The sequence below is a fragment of the Salvelinus alpinus genome, chromosome 6 (assembly GCF_045679555.1).
Source record: "Salvelinus alpinus chromosome 6, SLU_Salpinus.1, whole genome shotgun sequence".
Lineage (NCBI taxonomy): Eukaryota > Metazoa > Chordata > Actinopteri > Salmoniformes > Salmonidae > Salvelinus > Salvelinus alpinus.
Genome location: NC_092091.1, coordinates 75,064,681 through 75,083,214, shown reverse-complemented (window position 1 = coordinate 75,083,214; position 18,534 = coordinate 75,064,681). Strand labels below are relative to the sequence as shown.

The 18,534-nt window shown below is 41.0% G+C and overlaps 1 protein-coding gene and 1 non-coding gene across 2 annotated transcripts; both read left to right on the top strand.

Annotated features, from left to right (window-relative positions):
- The first annotated feature begins 30 nt into the window (after window positions 1-30).
- On the top strand, window positions 31-9,880 carry LOC139579318 (sterile alpha motif domain-containing protein 9-like). Its single transcript, XM_071407878.1, is given in 6 exon segments — window positions 31-484; window positions 1,630-1,916; window positions 2,673-2,771; window positions 3,613-3,684; window positions 3,919-3,973; window positions 4,189-9,880. Coding segments are annotated over 5 exon segments (5,412 nt in total). The 5' UTR covers window positions 31-484; window positions 1,630-1,656; the 3' UTR covers window positions 9,115-9,880.
- Window positions 9,881-11,737: 1,857 nt separating this feature from the next.
- On the top strand, window positions 11,738-11,820 carry trnal-cag (transfer RNA leucine (anticodon CAG)). Its single transcript has one exon. It is a non-coding gene; the product is annotated as a tRNA-Leu (tRNA).
- Window positions 11,821-18,534: the final 6,714 nt, after the last annotated feature.

Genomic DNA, 18,534 nt, shown 5'->3' with positions numbered 1-18,534 from the left:
CGAGTAGAAAACACAAACGACCCTGCATAGAAGAAGCTCCTCAAACTTTTTCTTTCTTATTTTATCATACCGGAGTCAATAGGTTTTGCATTCTACTTTCTAACGTATTTTAATCCAAGACACAAGTATCTGAAATATATATCCAAAGCTACCTCCCACACACCCTAACTCTGCCCTTTGGTTTCCTTATATGGAGATCATGGGTAGGTCTAAAGTATCATCGGATATCAGCCTCCACACCTCTTCAGACGCAGGCTAAGGATCTACTAGCTGTGAGCTACTAAATAGACCATATTTCTCCTGTATTAGTTGCTTCTGGGGTTAAATTCGGCACCTTCTAGGTTCGCCCCAGAATACTTGACGAGTTAGTGTTTCATTGTCAAGAATACTGCGGGGAAACGGTTACTGATATTTCTGTGGCTGCACAGGATCTAAGCGCACACCTTTCAAACTGCAGATATGAGTAAAGTTAGGACTCTGAGTGGTAAGGATCTGTCTTGGATATATTTCGTTATTGTCTACACAAATGTTTTCTAAAGAAAAAATATTGCTGTAATTAGTCTAATTATTACAAATGAATGCAGCCTAATTACATTTAGCTAGTTAGAATAATAATCGTACCGATTATTTCTCATGCAATAACTGAGATTCTGAATGTATAAATCAGACATAATCCGTGGGTGAGGAAGTTCCAAGTTTACTCAATAGCGTACTGAAATCAAATGGCTCCTGAGGGAAAATCTTATTTGACGTAGCAAGTCTACAGTACACAGTTACAGTACACTCCCTGGTATATAATGTGTCTCTGGAATGTAGAAAGACAAGTTTTCATTCAGTCTACGCCATGTTTGATGAAGGGATAGGCAATGAATAGGTTTGTTTTCTTTTCATAGTAATGTTTGGGAAGTAAGCCGTTGTCAAATAACCATAACACTATTCAAATCACAAGTTCATATGAGAAGCTGAAGTTCCGGGTTGGAATGACTGTCAAATGAAATGTACTGCATGTGCAACCACTGCTGAGTCATCGAGGGGAGGTGTCTGATTTTGTATCCCTGGACCATAGGAGAGAGTAACCAGATTACCTTTATCCACTTTGGCTATTGTAGAAACTGTAGCTTTCTACTGCATGGGAAAGGTACAGTCTGCCTATTGAAGGTGACACAATATGATACACCTTTTCTACAAACAACATAACTACCACGTTTGGGAAACAATACATTTTCTACAAGATTATCCCAAGTGGTTTATATACAGAGGAGAGATATTAGTTTGTTGTGGTCGTATGGGAATGTGCGTTTACTAGACCTGTTTCTCTATGATTTAGACAAGAAATCCGGTACTTTGCTTCCGCTTGTTTCGATGCTGAGAGTTTCAGAAAGGGAATGAAGTTAGCTTGAGACTTTGATACATGGCTAAAGAGCATTTTACATTTGAGTCATTTACCAGATGCTCTTATGTAGAGCGACTTACAGTTAGTTAGTGCATTCATCTTATTAAGACAGGTAGGTGAGACAACCACATATCACAGTCACAGTAAATACATTTTTCCTCAATAAAGAAGTTACTGCTAAAGAGCAGTTTTTCGGATCTTTCCTCTCACCCCTCTCGCTTCGTTTTCTTTGTCAGGAACCTGAATGCTGGTGTCGAGACAGGATGAGTGACAACACTGTATCGCCCGAGGGTGCAGAGAGTGGGAAGAATGAACATGTCCGCCACTGGCTACATAGTAGTCCCACTGCCCCACAGGAGTATAATGAGGACGTTGCAGGGTCAAGTCTTCTCTGCCCTGGTAAACAGGGCTTGGTGGCCCAGGAGGAGAGAGCAGAGTCACCTAGCTGTCTGTCAATGAAGAGTGATCACTCAATGGGTCAGCCAATCGACTTCCACCGAGGACATGGCACAAGAGACAAAAGGTTTGGGCCTGTATTCACAGTCTCAGAGTAGGAGTCCTGTTCCAGGATAAGCTTTGCCTTTTAGATCATAATGATTAATATTATATGTACAGAGGGGAACTGATCCTAGATCAACACTGCTACTCCGAGACACTTTAGGCCTTTTCGCACTGCAATGTTCTTAGCCCTGGGCTAAGACTGACCCTGGGCTAGCTATTCCTGTGTTCACACTAACAGTTGTTAATCCTGGGCTAAAATATCCTGGGGACAGTGCGGAGCAGACGTTAGCCTGCCTACATAGCAACCGTTTTTGTTAGCCATAGCAACCAATGTTTTCGCACCGATGAAAGTATTTGTTTTTTTGTCAGGTTTTTGTCCTTGGATGGAAGGATGAAATAGTATAAATGTACTTATTAAAATAGCGAGCAGAACTCATCACAAGCATATGCAAATTAAGTGAAAATGCAGCTATTGTGATTGGACAGTGAAATATTCTATTCTATTCTTGACACCCATTTCACAATGGCTATTTTGGCACCGGGTTTCTGGGTCTAGTCCTACAAAGTTGGACCTAACCCTGCTCCGGAGTAGGACCAGCTAGCCCTGGGCTAAGGTTGGTGCTAGAATGTGCAAGTGTGAACACTTGCACAGCCCCAGGCTAAAATCTCCATAAACCAAGGGATAAGGAGACTGCATATGGGTGAATATGGGTCCTGATTTCCAGCTGTCTTTACAAGCTATGTTATAGGGTTAGGGTACTAACTGTATTTTTCACAGGGAGGGTGCAGAGTCACCTACATCCAGCTGTGTGTCAATGAGGAGTGACCGCTCAATGGATCCACCTATAAACTACAAGATTATTATTCCCAATCGCAGGTAATTTATGATTTTCACAATGAGGATGTTGCAATGTGTCAATATGTCAGGCAATCGACTTCCACGAGGTCACGGCACAAAAGACAAAAGGTCTGGGCCCGTTTTCACAGTCTCAGAGTAGGAGTACTGAATAGTATCAGTTTTGATTAGCATCAGTTTTGATTAGCATCAGTACTGATTAGCATCAGTTTTGATTAGCATCAGTACTGATTAGCATCACTTTTGATTAGCATCAGTACTGATTAGCATCAGTTGTGATTAGCATCAGTACTGATTAGCATCAGTTTTGATTAGCATCAGTACTGATTAGCATCAGTTGTGATTAGCATCAGTACTGATTAGCATCAGTTGTGATTAGCATCAGTACTGATTAGCATCAGTTGTGATTAGCATCAGTACTGATTAGCATCCGTTTTGATTAGCATCAGTACTGATTAGCATCAGTTTTGATTAGCATCACTTTTGATTAGCATCACTTTTGAATATTATTTTGCATATTGTCTGATGACGGTTGACTGACCGAAAGCTCGGCCACAATTAAATAAATACTTTTGCATCTGACTGGAAATGTGCAGTGACTTTTTCCTGTTTCTCCAGTTTAGAATTTTGACTCCAGCACCTTCACTAAATTGGTTTGGGTGTGGTAGATTCTGCCTATTATCAATTAGATCATAATGATTGGACAAGGGGGACTTGATCCTAGATCAGCACTCCTACTCGTAGACACTTTGAATACACTTTGAATGTGATTTCTAATAGACATCTTGCAGATCGGTAAAAGCGACTGTACATCATGAGCATAGGATTGATTAAAAACACACCTCAATTAATTTTTTTGCAGGGAGGGAGCATACTCACCTACACCCAGCTATCTGTCAATGAAGAGTGACCAGTCAATGGGTCCATCTTCAAGGTCATTTATGATTTTAATTAATTTATGATTTTTTAAATAATTTAAAGTATCTAAAGAGTGTGATGTGGGAATTCATTACCATAAAAAAATCAACAAAATGAAAATACACAATACCATGCATGTATGTATAAAAAAAACACATTTGAGGTGATCCAAAACATCAATTTGTTTAATTGTAAATGAATGTATTTCCACCTAATGTATTTCCACCTATTGTATTTCCACCTATTGTAGGATGATGACATCAGACACAACACAACTGTCCGTTGGTGGAGTGCAGGCAACAATGGTATGTTTGCAAGTTTTAAGCTGAAACTCTATGTATTCATAGTAAATGTATATTCAGTGGATTGTTCTTAGTTTCAATAATAATAAACAAAAGGCATTGGTGATTTGGCAAATAAAAAATATCAAGTATATGTGCAGGTACAGTAACTGTTAATTGGTTTAAAAATAAATACAACTGCCTATGTTGATGATCGTTTTTATTTCTTGGGTTCTCAGCTTACAGAACATCATGGCATGAACAGAGTCAGCGACCTCAGAGAATTCCCACAGAGAATTGAAGACTGGACAAAGGAGCATGTGAAAGAGTGGCTAATTAGTAGCCTCAAACTCCCTGAGGTCGCAACACAACTTTATGAACAGGATGTGTCAGGAGCTAGCCTGGTTTGCATTGAGAAACAGGACTTGACTGATTTAGGTGTTAAGTTTGGGCCTGCGATTCAAATCATAAAAAATGTAGAGATACTGAGAAACTACTTGGAGAGTGTAGGGAGAAGCATGAGATCCCCTGAGAGTGACCCCTTCAGAAGACAGGAGAGATTTAGATGTAGAGCCATACCAGAAGCTAGGATGGGGTCACATGAGGAAACTCTGGATTCTGACAGTGTGAAATCGGAGTCGGTGGCTCCAAGTCTAAGCTCTTCATGGACATCAGTGGAAGAACTGAGACATTCCGATTCAGATGTTGCATCCCCCATTAAACTGCCAATGGGAGAGTCGGAATCCATTCCAGCTTATGGAAATATGGAGGACAATACGAGACAAAGTGAGACTTCCATCTCATCATTTGACCACTCGAGAGAAACTGCTCCGAATCTGGAGAAGAGGATATGTCCCCCACGTCCCTTTGACAAAAACGACCCATCGTTCACATACATACAAAATGATACCCTCCCCCCTGAATCCGGTCCAAGCAATCTCATTGACCCGGTACATGAGTACAAGATCCTGCCAAGCACAGAGGAAGCCAGTGAGATAGATATCCTGGAAAAGTTCAGCAACAATGTGTTTCGTTTTTCACCAGCCTGCATGAACTCTCGCACCAATGGGACCATTCATTTTGGGGTGACAGGCGGGTCCGGACACATGCATGGACAGGTGATTGGGCAAAACCTGCCATCATTCAATATGTATACAGACAAGTTTGACTTGCGTCTCAAGGAACACTTTGGAGAAGAAACAAACATCGCAAGAGCATGCATCAGGCCTCCAAAATTCTTTCAGGTTCAACGTCTAGATGGCGCGACTTCAGACAAGTGGGTGATAGAAGTTGATGTTGTCCCAAGTTATTCACAGACTCAAGAGAAGCTTTTCTATACCTCAATAATATCTGAACTAAATGGAGAAGAATACAAAACTGAATGTCTATTTATTCGACAAGGCCCAAAGAGCATCAACATTCTTGCAGACAATAATCCCAGAAGTCTTCAGGAGAAGATGAGAGGTTTGACAGAGGAAGTCAAATATTGGTCATCAGCACGCAAGGCAAAAGAGGAGAGCAACTGTCAGCTGCCCAACCAAAACCACCAAGGACAGAGGCTAAAACAATTGATAACTCATGGGAGAGACACACTTGAAAACTCATTGCAAGTTATAGTTGTCACAAACAAGTGCCACCCCAGTCAACTTGAACATTTGGGTTTTTTGAAAGAGATGAAGTTGTTTGCAGTGCTCGAGTTTGACCCAGAATCTGACATGAACGGGACATGCAGTTTCTACAGAGCAGATCGCATAGCTAATGTTCACTACCCTTGAATGTACAATACCAATGACAGTGTCTCCACTGTTATCGGAAAGCTGAACTTGTTTAAGCAGACAAGCTGGGTCTTTTGTAATGGTCGAGCAAATGAGGTCAGTGAAGCAGACAGACCTTTCACTACCAGTGAATGGCTGAAGAAACGTGCTGGAGAAATCAGCGATATGGTTTCATTTCTCTGCAATCCAGATGTCTTGTCGAAAGACAGATTACTTGTGGTGTTCATGCTTCACTCAGGAGTCACTGACATCTCAAGCCCTATACTTGAGGCCTTTTGTGCGATCTATCGCACTCTTGAGGGTGAGGATAATATGCTCTGCATATGCAAAGATTCAAATGTATTCAGTCAATGGAGAGACATGATAAATACTCGCTGCAAAGTGGATATCACCAGTAAATGTATCTACGAATTGAGCCTGAATGAAATCGACTGCACCATCAGGAAAATCAAAGAACCTCAGACACGGTCCTCTAGGAGATATCTGCCATCTTCTGGCTCCAGTTCGGTCCTCCTGACACAAAAAGATGAAGAGCTGATGACCGTACTTGATATACTGAGTGAAAATGAATGTGAGAACACTGAAATTGAAACCAAGGACACTTTTGAGGAATTCAAGACCAACACGGAGGAGGACTTTTACAGAGGCGGACAAGTGACTTGGTGGAACTTCTACTTGTCCGAGAGGCCAGGTTGTCTGCCATTCATCAAACGTGACAAGTATGAGGATCTTCACAAACTGATCACACCTACAGAGGGGTACACATCGCCATGCATAATAATAAACCTCTTCCATCATCCAGGCTGTGGTGGAACAACACTGGCCATGCACGTGTTGTGGAACTTGAGATGTAAATTCAGATGTGCCGTTCTGAAAAACACCATAGCACAGAACAGTGAGATCGCAGTCCAAGTCACACACCTGCTGACCTGTGGCAAAGAGAAGCAGTTGAGTTATACTCCTGTTCTACTCTTGGTGGACAACTGGGAGGACGTTGAAGACCTACAGAGATGCATACTAAGTGCAGCCAACGAGAAGAAAAAACCTGAGACTCTGATGGTCATCATACTGAACTGTGAGAGATCACAGATTCCTGCAGTGAGCTCCAGAAACAGCCGACTTGACAACGTCTTCATGATCAACAAACTCTCCACCAAAGAGCAGAGCTTCTTTGAGGTGAAACTGAAAGAGCTCAAAGGTCACCATCAAAAACCTGAAACGTTCTACGCCTTCATGATCATGACAAACAATTTCAGTGAGAAGTACATAGAGAATCTGGTGCGCAACACCCTGAAAGACCTTGACACCTCCAGAAAAGAAGGACAGCTATTTTCACTCTTAGCTTTGCTAAATACATATGTGAACGGCTCCTATATGGCCCTGTCCCTCTGTGAGGAGTTTGTGGGGATTAGGAATGCTCTCTGGGGAAAAGAAACACTTGAGGACAAAATGAACCCATACTCCACGCTTCTGATCCACTTCAACATTGAAGAGCACGGCACCTATCAGGCAGTTCGGTTTCTACACCAAATGATTGCAAGTAATTGCCTCAAAGTCCTCACCGGAAAGCACAAGCTTCAACTGGGGGAAATAACAACCAGTCTGTTACACTGTGACTTGCTGTACAAATCTGGCATGGGTAAGGACATCCTGGTTCAAAACATCCAAAGTATGCTGATCACGCGGCAAAGAAAGGAACTTGGACATGACAAAGATACACTGTTCTCTCCTTTGATTGAAGACATACAGACGGATGAGGGAATCAGCCAAATCAAAGAAGTTCTTGTAAGAGCAACAAAGAGATTTGACAAAAACGCAACTCTGCCACAAGCTTTGGCAAGGCATTTCTATCTGAAAGAGAAGGATTATATATCTGCTCTGCAATGGGCCAAGGATGCACAGCAGAAAATGTACAATTCTTACATTGCTGACACATTAGGACAGGTGTACAAAAGCCACCTAAAATATGAAATTGAACATGCTGAGGAGCTCACTCCAGAAGGGTTAGACAAATGCCTAAAATTAGCATTTCAGGCCACCAAAGCATTCAGAGATTCACAGGAACTCGCAAAGAAGGATGAGCCAATGGATTCCCTTGATCTGCCCAACAGAAAGAGGCAACGAACCTACAACACATCTGGGTATGTCGGTGAAATGGAAGTTTCAATGATTGTTTTAGATATCATCAAAGATATTCCTTTTTTCAACAAAAGTGACGCACTCCAGCGAGACAAAATGCTGCAGTTCCTCAAAAAACACTTGCCAGTGAGTGATTTTCATGAAACAACAAACAGTACAAATGATCAATTCATTGCTGTTCTGGCAGACCACGAGAAATTCCTGGTCTCTTTGAAGCCACGGCTGAAGGAGATGTTCAGTTTTTTTGAGAACTACTTCACATACCTGAAGCCAAGGTCAATTGAGAAGGAGACAGCAGAGGACAGAAACAAACGAAAAGTATCAGAGCTCTTCAAGAAGTACATTCACATCTTCTGTTCCTCGGGAGAAGAGAGGGCCTCTGAAAGGGCCAGTCAACCAAAATTGAGTATCCGGCAGGAGATAGAGGAGCAGCGAAACTATTTGGAGCAAAAGCGAGCAGATTCATTTGCTGGTCTTCTCCAGTATCTGAATGAGAAGAATGGGAATCAAATTGAATTAATTCTGAAGAAATGGCAGTTCATTGTTCAAAATTCTACACGGAAACTCATGGCTGACCGGATCAATTTCATCCTTGCAAACATTGTTCTTCACTGCATTAAGCAGAGCTCAACATTGCTGAAGAGGTACGAGGAGCTGGTCTCCCTTCTCAACGAGGCACTGCAAGAAGAGGGAACCCATTCAAACTGCACAGAGCTGTACTACCTCTCAATGTTGCTGATGTGGCCAAGAAAGGACAACCTGCTTGAGAGCACCACAACGTTCAAAAACATTGGCACGTATGTCACTTAATCGAAAAAATCTTTCCATCGTCGCTTCTCCCACATGTTTCCGGCGAAGACTTGCATCGCACATTTCTACCTCGGGAAATCAAGAGGACTGAGGAGAATAATTCACAAAGGCAAGCTTGATCATTTGCTGTACAAAGAGGGACCCAAAACCTCACACAAGAAGGCCTCATCCAAAGATAGACCCCCAAACCCGCATCAACTGTGGCAAAGTGGAGCAATATGGAGGGATCCTGAGATACAAAACCTGTTACTACGGGTCAAAGGGAAAACTGAAAACGGTGACATTTATGTTTACTACGGAGGCAATCTGAAAATCTCAGTGCGTCCAGTATACCTTGGTGGAGTCCGAAGTGGATGCAGCACAGAGGAGGTCTCCTTTTACCTTGGATTCACCATGGAGGGTCCCGTAGCTTATGACATAAAGTATGAAAATGACCAGTAAACAGCTTACCATCAGGTAGACTGAGGAAGGGATGCAAGCGTTCGCACTTAGGGAAAGGAAAGGCTTCCATTGAAGTTATATAGGCCTAGAGGTTTTGACTGGGGTGAATGTCTGTGAACCAGGACAGAATCACATTAAGTAAGATACCAGTGTGCTCTTGTCACTGTGTGAGGAAACCCAACCTCAACCACCTGGATATAATCAAAGCAGAGAGAACAGGTGTCGGGTGACATGCAGCAATGAATCATTCATGCTTTTAGAGGTGAAACAATGACAATCAATCTTGCATCAGAATGGATTGCAATGTCTCTAAATCCCTGTAATTTTGTCTCGAAGTCCCTGTAATTTTATATCTAAGTCCCTGTATTTTTGTTTCTAAGTCCCTCTAATTGTGTCTCTAAGTCCTTGTAATTTTGTCCCTAAGTCCCTGTCATTTTTCTGTATGTCCCTGTAATTTTGTCTCTAAATACCTCTAATTCTGTCTCTAAGTCCCTCTAATTGTAACATACAGTACTATACAGTAGCAGACCAATGAACAAGGATTGTAGACCTATAAACCACGTGCAACTATTCAATGCTTAAAACATGTATTATGGTTTTGCATTGTGTTTGTTGAAAATATGGAATGATTATTATGTTACAAGGCGTATTGACTTTCTGCACGTTATCTAGCTTCTTCAGTTGTTTGTCTAAATACATTCAATTGCGTGGTAACCTATTGTCAATGTTTGTTCATGGAATAAAGAGGATTGCATTACTATATATATATATATACGTATATATTTTTTTGGGGGTATTTTTTCTCTGAATGTTCTGTAAAACAATTATGATTATATAAAAAATGTTACCTGCATGTCTTGCACCCTACTGAAAATATTTTAATATTTTAATTTGTGACACTTTTCAAATCAAATCAAATTGTATTGGTCACATACACATGTTTAGAAGAGTTATTGCAGGTGTAGTGAAATGCTTGTGCTTCTAGCTCCGAATTCAAAGTAATATCTAACAAGTAATAATCTAACAATTTCAAAACATATACCCAAAACACACAAATCTAAGTCAGGAATGGAATTAAGAATATATACATATATGGACGAGCGGTGTCAGAGCGGCATGAACTAAGATACAGTAGAAAAATATAGAATTAAGCAATAAGGCACGAGGGGGTGTGGTATATGACCAATATACCTCAGCTACTATACACTTTTGACCCTGGTATTGTGCCAAATGAATATTCCTAACCTACAGTAAAGCAGTGTTTGATTATGTTGTTGTTGTGTTTAATTTACCAGAAAATGTTTCATGTGCCACTGGCTTTTCTATATCTTACTATTTGCCAATCTTCAGCTGGAAAAGTATACAAAATGGCCATCCCTGGAATGTACTGGTCCTGATCAGTAGGAATGTTATTTTTGAAATGCCAACACAGCAGGCAGATAGAGACTATATTTAATGATTTTATTATTTTGCTACAAAAAAATAGATTTTAGTCTGTTTTACAGTCACTGAAATACAGTTTTTCAAAATAACTGGTCTGACAGCACCCTCTACTGGACCAACACAAATCACACACTGACAGTGTGGGGCCGATTACGTGTTAACTAGGTATTCCTGTTATTATTTGTTTAAACAATAGGGTCCACCAAAGACGTGTGTGAGGTGCTGATCGTGAGAATGTAGGCTTTCTCTCAGTCAAGCTGTCCAATACAATAATGGTTGTTGTAAAAAAAAATACTGTAACGACCCTGGGTTTATAAGCGCGGAAATCGACTCTGCCGCTTGAGCATGCTTTTGCGGCACAGTCGATAGCGCGCCGGACCTCGGGCTAGAAGGTCGAGGGTTCGAGACCTGCTCCCTGCCTGTTTCATTACATTGGTGTCAGAAGTGGGATCGGACCTTGCATCCACGACAGTGCGTGTGCTTGGCCGGTGAGCGCGTTCCTGTAAGACGTAGAGTCGCAAGCTAGCGCGAGGACGCGCTCTTTGAAAGGAGGGAGTAGTGTAACGACCCTGGGTTTATAAGCGCGGAAATCGACTCTGCCGCTTGAGCATGCTTTTGCGGCACAGTCGATAGCGCGCCGGACCTCGGGCTAGAAGGTCGAGGGTTCGAGACCTGCTCCCTGCCTGTTTCATTACAATACATAAATAAATACGATTTTTTTTCGCCCGAAAACAGGTACTTACTGTATCAGTCTGTCTGCCATTTTCTCACATTACGACGTAATAAACTTCCGAAACCAAAGTCCAGTAGGGGTTAGTGTTCCCAAAACTATAGCCTAACAGACGTAGCTAGCTACTGCTACTCCTTTATAGCTGCAAGACAGCAAGAAACATTTATTATAAAGTTAGAGATAGATAGCTAAAAAAGTAGGCTATTTACCGGATATCTAAACGAAAGCAAACCAACGCAAGGTTCGCTATTATGAAGGCATGTCTTTGTAAAACATAATGAATAGCAAACGTTTGGCGTGGCTTTATGCAATGGTAGCGTAAAAGCGCGGAAACAGTTCTTCATTTTTACAATGTATTATAATTTTAGCATTGTCTAAAAGACTCATGGTAAAATAACCTATGGTGGGTAGTCACATTCATGTACGTGTATTTTAGAACATGTACTGTATGTCAGGATGGCCGAGCGGTCTAAGGCGCTGCGTTCAGGTCGCAGTCTCCCCTGGAGGCGTGGGTTCGAATCCCACTTCTGACAGTAGTTTTGTAATATAGTTAAAATATGCTTTTCTTTTCAAGAAATGTATGTCAGAAAATGTTGTTCAGTGTTAATTTAAGACACTTTCACCCAAAAGTTAAAGGTACAGTTCAATCATTTTACTTCTTTAAGATATTTGTTTCCTTACATTGAAAGCAGTCTATGACTGTGAATGAGTCACTGCAATGCACACTATGGTTTGGTAAACTAACCACTGCACTGATTTTGAAACATGTATAAATGCAAAGAGAATAGTCAAGCATGGGGTTGTGCCAATAATTTATAAATACACTAGAATACTTATAGGGGGCGCTGTGTTGAAGCCACCGTGCCTCCATCTTGGCACTCCCCCACAGTTTGTAAAACATATTTTGGAAGCTATAGAAATGCATTTATTAATGTCTACATTTGTTTTGGCCACATGTATTCTATTACAGACACCTAAATGCATACTTTACAAATATATTATGTGAGGTAAACATACAAAAAAAAAAAAAGTATATACACTGCTCAAAAAAATAAAGGGAACACTTAAACAACACAATGTAACTCCAAGTCAATCACACTTCTGTGAAATCAAACTGTCCACTTAAGAAGCAACACTGATTGACAATAAATTTCACATGCTCGTAGCATTGAATGCAAGGGAAGCCAGCGAGCATTTGGCCTCCCCTGATTAAAACAATTTAATAAATGATAACCAATCATCATTGAGCTAAACTGAGTGAGCTCAACTGTGAATGGGTCTGGCACACACAAAAAAATGTCAAAGGAAGCCAGTTTGGATTTGGCTTCACATCAATCACATCACAAGCAAAACAGAATTTACATTTAAAAAAAAGATTGCATCTCTTTGTATCGTTGACTTCCGGTGGCTAGCTAGCTACAATTGTCCCTTTCTTAAAATAGCAATTGATGGAAATAGGGATTTGGACTTGTGATTTTACTTAATTCTCCATACTGGACAATGATTATAACAGCGATTTTGATCCAACCATAAATTCATACATTGTCCCCCTGGCCTGAGGGGATGGAAGTTCAATATGTGGCTAGATGTAGTAGGCTAATGTTAACTAGCAGGCCTGGCGCATCGTTGCCCATGAAAGGAATTTAGGCTAGCGAGCAAGCATTTTAGCTAAATATATACATATTTCCGTTAGGGAACTCCTACTGCGAAGTGTGCATGTGCAATAACCCAATTTGCCCATGCACTCCTTCTAAACAATACAATTTTTTGAAACTTTGGCAAAGGGCGGTCTAAAGAACTGTGTACTCTGTTTGTAAGATATTTTAGTTTTTGGAACAGAGAACTGTATTGAGATCGAATGTTTCATCGATGAGAAAATTTGCAGAATGTCGGCCAAAATCCATCTCGCTCCATCTTCTCCCCCTGCCGGACACTGGGCTTCCTCTCATCAACATACAGTATTTGGTGGTGAGTGGAAATGCCAAATGGATGCTTCAGATTTATACATCTGGTGAACCGTCTGGCTCATTGTTCTACCTGTGCGTGTGCTGTATGAGAGTCATAGACCGTTTCGGCAACATGAAAGACAGGAGGATGTCTGGCGTTTCTCTACAAGTAGGGTGAGTCAACATGTTTTTTCTACTTGCCTGCCTGTTGAGTTGGGTATCTGGAGTCATATGTCTACAAGTAGAGATGTACAGTAGCTGAGGTTTTATAGCAATGTGGGGCCTATTCTTAGTTAGGGTACTAGGGGGTAACTAGCCCCCTGGGGTACTTTCCCCACCCCCTGTAATTCAAATAAAGACCACAAGATGTCACCAAATTATTTCCCCAACACTTTCCCTGGGTGTAACTGCTCTTGCTCAACAAAAAATGTAATCTGTGTCATCACACATTTTGGAGATATTTCAACAAAATAATTTAGTGGTAAATTGATAAATAATAAATAGGACAGACTATTTTTTACTCTATGCGCGCTGGATCTGTTTGGCAGCATGAGTGAAGGAGGCTTTGTTGCGAAATAGGAAGCCGATTCTAGATTTAATTTTGGATTGGAGATGCTTATTATGAGTCTGGAAGGAGAGTTTACAGTCCAGCCAGACACCTAGGTTGTTATAGTTGTTCACATATTCGAAGTCAGAACAGTCCAGAGTAGTGATGCTAGGCGGGTGGGCGGGTGCGGGCAGTGATCGGTTGAAGAGCATGGATTTAGTTTTACTAGTGTTTAAGTGCAGTTGGAGGCCACGGAAGGAGTGTTGTATGGCATTGAATCTCATTTGGAGGTTTGTTAACACAGTGTCCAAAGAAGGGCCAGATGTATACAGAATGGTGTCATCTGCGTAGAGGTGGATCAAAGAATCACCTGCAGCAAGAGCGACATCATTGATATATACAGAGAAAAGAGTCGGCCCGAGAATTGAACCCGTTGGCACCCCCATAGAGACTGCCACAGGTCCGGACAACAGGCCCTCCGATTTGACACACTGAACTCTGTCTGATAAGTAGTTGGTGAACCAGTCATTTGAGAAACCAAGGCTGTTGAGTCTGCCGATAAGAATGTGGTGATTGACAGAGTCGAAAGCCTTGGCCAGGTCGGTGAATACGGCTGCACAGTATTGTCTTTTATCGATGGAGATTATGATATCGTTTAGGACCTTGAGCGTGGCTGAGGTGCACCCATGACCAGCTCTGAAATCAGACTGCATAGCGGAGAAGGTATGGTGGGATTCGAAATGGTCGGTGATCTGTTTGTTAAAGTAGTAAAACGTTATGTATTTAGTCCCACATTCATATCACGCAATGACTACATCAAGCTTATGACTCTAGAAATGTGTTGGATGCATTTGCTGTTTGTTGTGGTTGTTTCAGATTATTTTGTGCACACTATAAATTATTGGTAAATAATGTAGTGTCATTTTGGAGCCACTTTTATTGTAAATAAGAATAGAATGTTTCTAAACACTTGTACATGAATGTGGATGCTACCATGATTACGGATAATTGTGAATTATGATAAGTGAGAAAGTTACAGATGTACAAGTATCCCCCCTAAAATACCCCCCAGACATGCTAACCTCTCACCATTACATTAACACGGGAGGTTAGCATTTTTGGGGGTTATGATATTTGTGTGTCTATAACTTTATCACTCTTCGTTATTCACGATTCATTCAGGATTATCCATAATCATGGTAGCATCCACATTAATGTACACGTATTTAGAAACATTATATTCTTATTTACAATAAAAGTGACCCAAAAGGGTTCTCATATTAGATTGTGTAGAAATGCAGGAAATTAGCTTTAGATCCCCCAAAATATCTGATGGAGGACCCCCAGCCTCCCCACCAGGTTATGTCCCCCCCACTTCTAAAACTAAAGTTGAGCCCCAATACATATATTATGCTGTATATACAACCACTACATACTGTACTTGTCTAAAGGAAAGTATATTTTTGCTGAGGTATGAGTTACAATATGCTCCCCTTTGTGATAGCCTACTGTGTGTAGTCTATAGGCCTTTTCTCCACCATAAATATTTTGTTTAAGGTTATGATTACATTACTAAGTGTTCCTACGTTATGGAAAACACATTGTTTTATTCAATGATTAGTAGTATTATTTCTCTGAAAGGGTACATATTGAGAGCAGCTATTAACCTATTTTTCACCTACTTCCTTTGTTGCAGTGACTGATATCTGTAACACCAAGTGTCCCCGGTGGTGTGCAGAGAGATGACATGGCAGAGGCTCTCTCAACTGGTAAGACAATTTGTCACAAGTATCAGACATTTAGAATTTAACAAGTGCATCTTTGTGATTTAGTTTTTTATCTCATTGATGTCATCTTTACCAGTGTGTGTTAAATTAGATTTAATTAACCATATTTCTTTTGAAAGGGCAAAATATAAACTTCTGTCAGTTTATTATTATAGTAAATGTCTGAGATTAGCATGTATTCATGTTGTGGAGGCATAGTGGCTGTGAAAAGAGACTAACCATGTGTTTGTTATCTATTTGCATTTTTTTTCTGTTGAAGGTTGTCTTGTAGAGATTGTGCTGGTGGGGAAAGTTGGATGTGGGAAGAGTGCTTCCGGAAACACCATCCTGGGCAGGGAGGTGTTTCAGTCGTCATTCGGATCCTCAGCTGTAACAAAGTCTTGTCAGCGAAAGACACAAACAGTTTGTGGGAGACGGGTCAATCTAGTGGACACTCCAGGACTGGACTGTGCCGAGGCGTCTTCTGATAAACTGATGTGGTCCTTGGGGTTGAACACACGTGGGAACATTAATGTCTTCCTGTTGGTGATCCAGTTGGGCAGGTTCACAGAGGAACAGAGAGTAGCAGTTCAAAAGATGGAAGACATGTTTGGTGGGGAGGTGAGAGAGTTCACCATGATTCTCTTTACACATGGAGACCACTTGGGAAGGTCAATAGAGAACTTTATCCATGAAGCAGGTGAACCACTGAGGCAAGTGGTAGAGAGGTTTGGCAACATATACCATGTGTTCAACAATAGGTCTGGTGATCCAAGCCAAGTGAAAGAACTGTTTGAGAAGATCAGGAGAATGTAGACTGCAATACAACACAGGCATTACATCTTTGTATCACCGATAATTGGTAAGTTTATTATCTGGCTCAAGATCTCTGGTTAAACCTTTATTTAATAGAATCTTCTTGTTAAAACTAGGACAAATGCTGTATCGAAGACGGTCTTTGAAAATACAAAATTCCCCCTTTTGAATTTACATTCTAAACTAACTAAACTAAAATGTGTGCCATACAGCAGCTGACATTTTGCCTTTTGTTAACATTTAACTTGAAACAAAACACTACAAATCGTTTTTTATCCCTATACACAATAGCCACCCCATGACACAATACCACTACCAGCAAACAACTGATACAAAAACAGCTCAACAACTGCACAGTAGCCTATTTACGACCAATAGTAGGCCTAATCTTCTTTCACCTCATTTGAAAAGGAAACTGACTTTTTAAATGCATTTTGCAGAGATATTCTTAAAAACTGTTGATTTCTGTCAGTTGCTTTGTGACTTCACTGGGGGAACCACTCACTAAACTGGCACAGGAATCAATGTGACTGTGTGCACTGCAAACACTGTGCACATGTTCAGCATTTTAGATCATGTAGCTATCCCATTAAATAGTTTGCTATAATATTTTATTTTTGACACAATAGCCCATTTTGGATAATTTACAGATGTCCATGTTCTATGATAGGGTCATTTGCAAGGTAGGCTACACAGATGTGCAGCTCATGTCAGCTTTTATATCAAGCTGACATGAGCTGCACATCTGTGTAGCCTACCTTGCAAATGACCCTATCATAGAACATGGACATCATCATGGACATCAACATGGACATTTTGTAATATAAAATATGAGATGTAGGGATGGATTGATTAGGGGATGTTCATTCACTAAGCAAACTACTAGCTGTCCAACTCCATGCCTATTCAGGCGAGTAGCGAACCCATACGTTATACTTCAAATAGACTACTGATTAAGAGTGTAGACCACTGTACAGTCATAGAAAATTCTATGTTAGCTGCCATGGTCTTTAAAACACGCCTAAACTCCTCGTACTAGCCTATCATTCAAGACATTGTTGGAGGGACAGCGGCCTTTTCTATGGTAATATACACAGTTGCTTGACAGGCTCTCTGAGCACCCTCAATGGGGTCGGTCACAATCGGATGCATCTGGTTTTCATGGGAAAAGGAAGAGAGCCTGTGATGCGACTTCCGCTTTTGGATGAGAGCCTCGGTGTTAACAAGGAGAAAGTTATATTACACTGAACCGGGGTAAACCGGCTTCCTGTCACCGGGCAAAGGCTGTGAGGGAGGAGCGCCTAGCTCAAATCGAGCATCACCGGGCCGTAATATCAACAAAACAGCTTGATGAATCATTCAAAAACACAAAACCTGTATTTTCCTTCCAATTTTCTGTATTTTGCCTTGGCAAGGCTGGTAAAGCGATATATGTTTTTATAAAACACTTGTGAAAACACTGAATCTTAACTTATTACTCCACGTGCTTGACATTCATTTTGTTTACAGTCGACTTTGCTGTCGGCTTTGACCGTGGCACCCAGCTCACCCTTGGGAGGCATCTGTGTTCACCCATTCATCCAGTCCCCTTATTGTGACACTTTCTCTTAACTCCTCCACATATTGAATTTGTTGAACTGTGCAGAATAGAACCCCTACAGTTCTCTCTTCTTCTCCTCAAGACCAGAAAGTGAGGCTTCCCTCTCAGGTGTTTCTGTTACGCCTGCTACATTAGGTTATTCCCAGAGTGACAGCATGCCATTGTTTCAGAACACTCAACGTCCAGAAGTACTTTGCAAACCGTTGGTTTGAAATTCATATTGTACATTTTTAAGATCAAATGAAAACAACACTATGGGGCCTGGTGAAGGTTTTTTCTCCATGATCCCTTGTTTCATACACAAGCTTTAAATTGGACATGTCATTTGAACAAAAATCTAAACGCAGAATGCAACAATTATTGATTTTAATGAGTTATAGTTCAGATATGGAAATCGGTCAACTGAAATGCATTCATTAGGCCCTAATCTATTGATTTCACATAACCGGGCAGGGGTGCAGCCATGGGTGAGCCTGGGAGGCCATAGGCTCATCCCCTTGGGTGCCATGCCCACCAACTGAGGAGCCAGACCCAGGCCAATCAGAATGAGTTTTTCCCAACAAAAGGGCTTT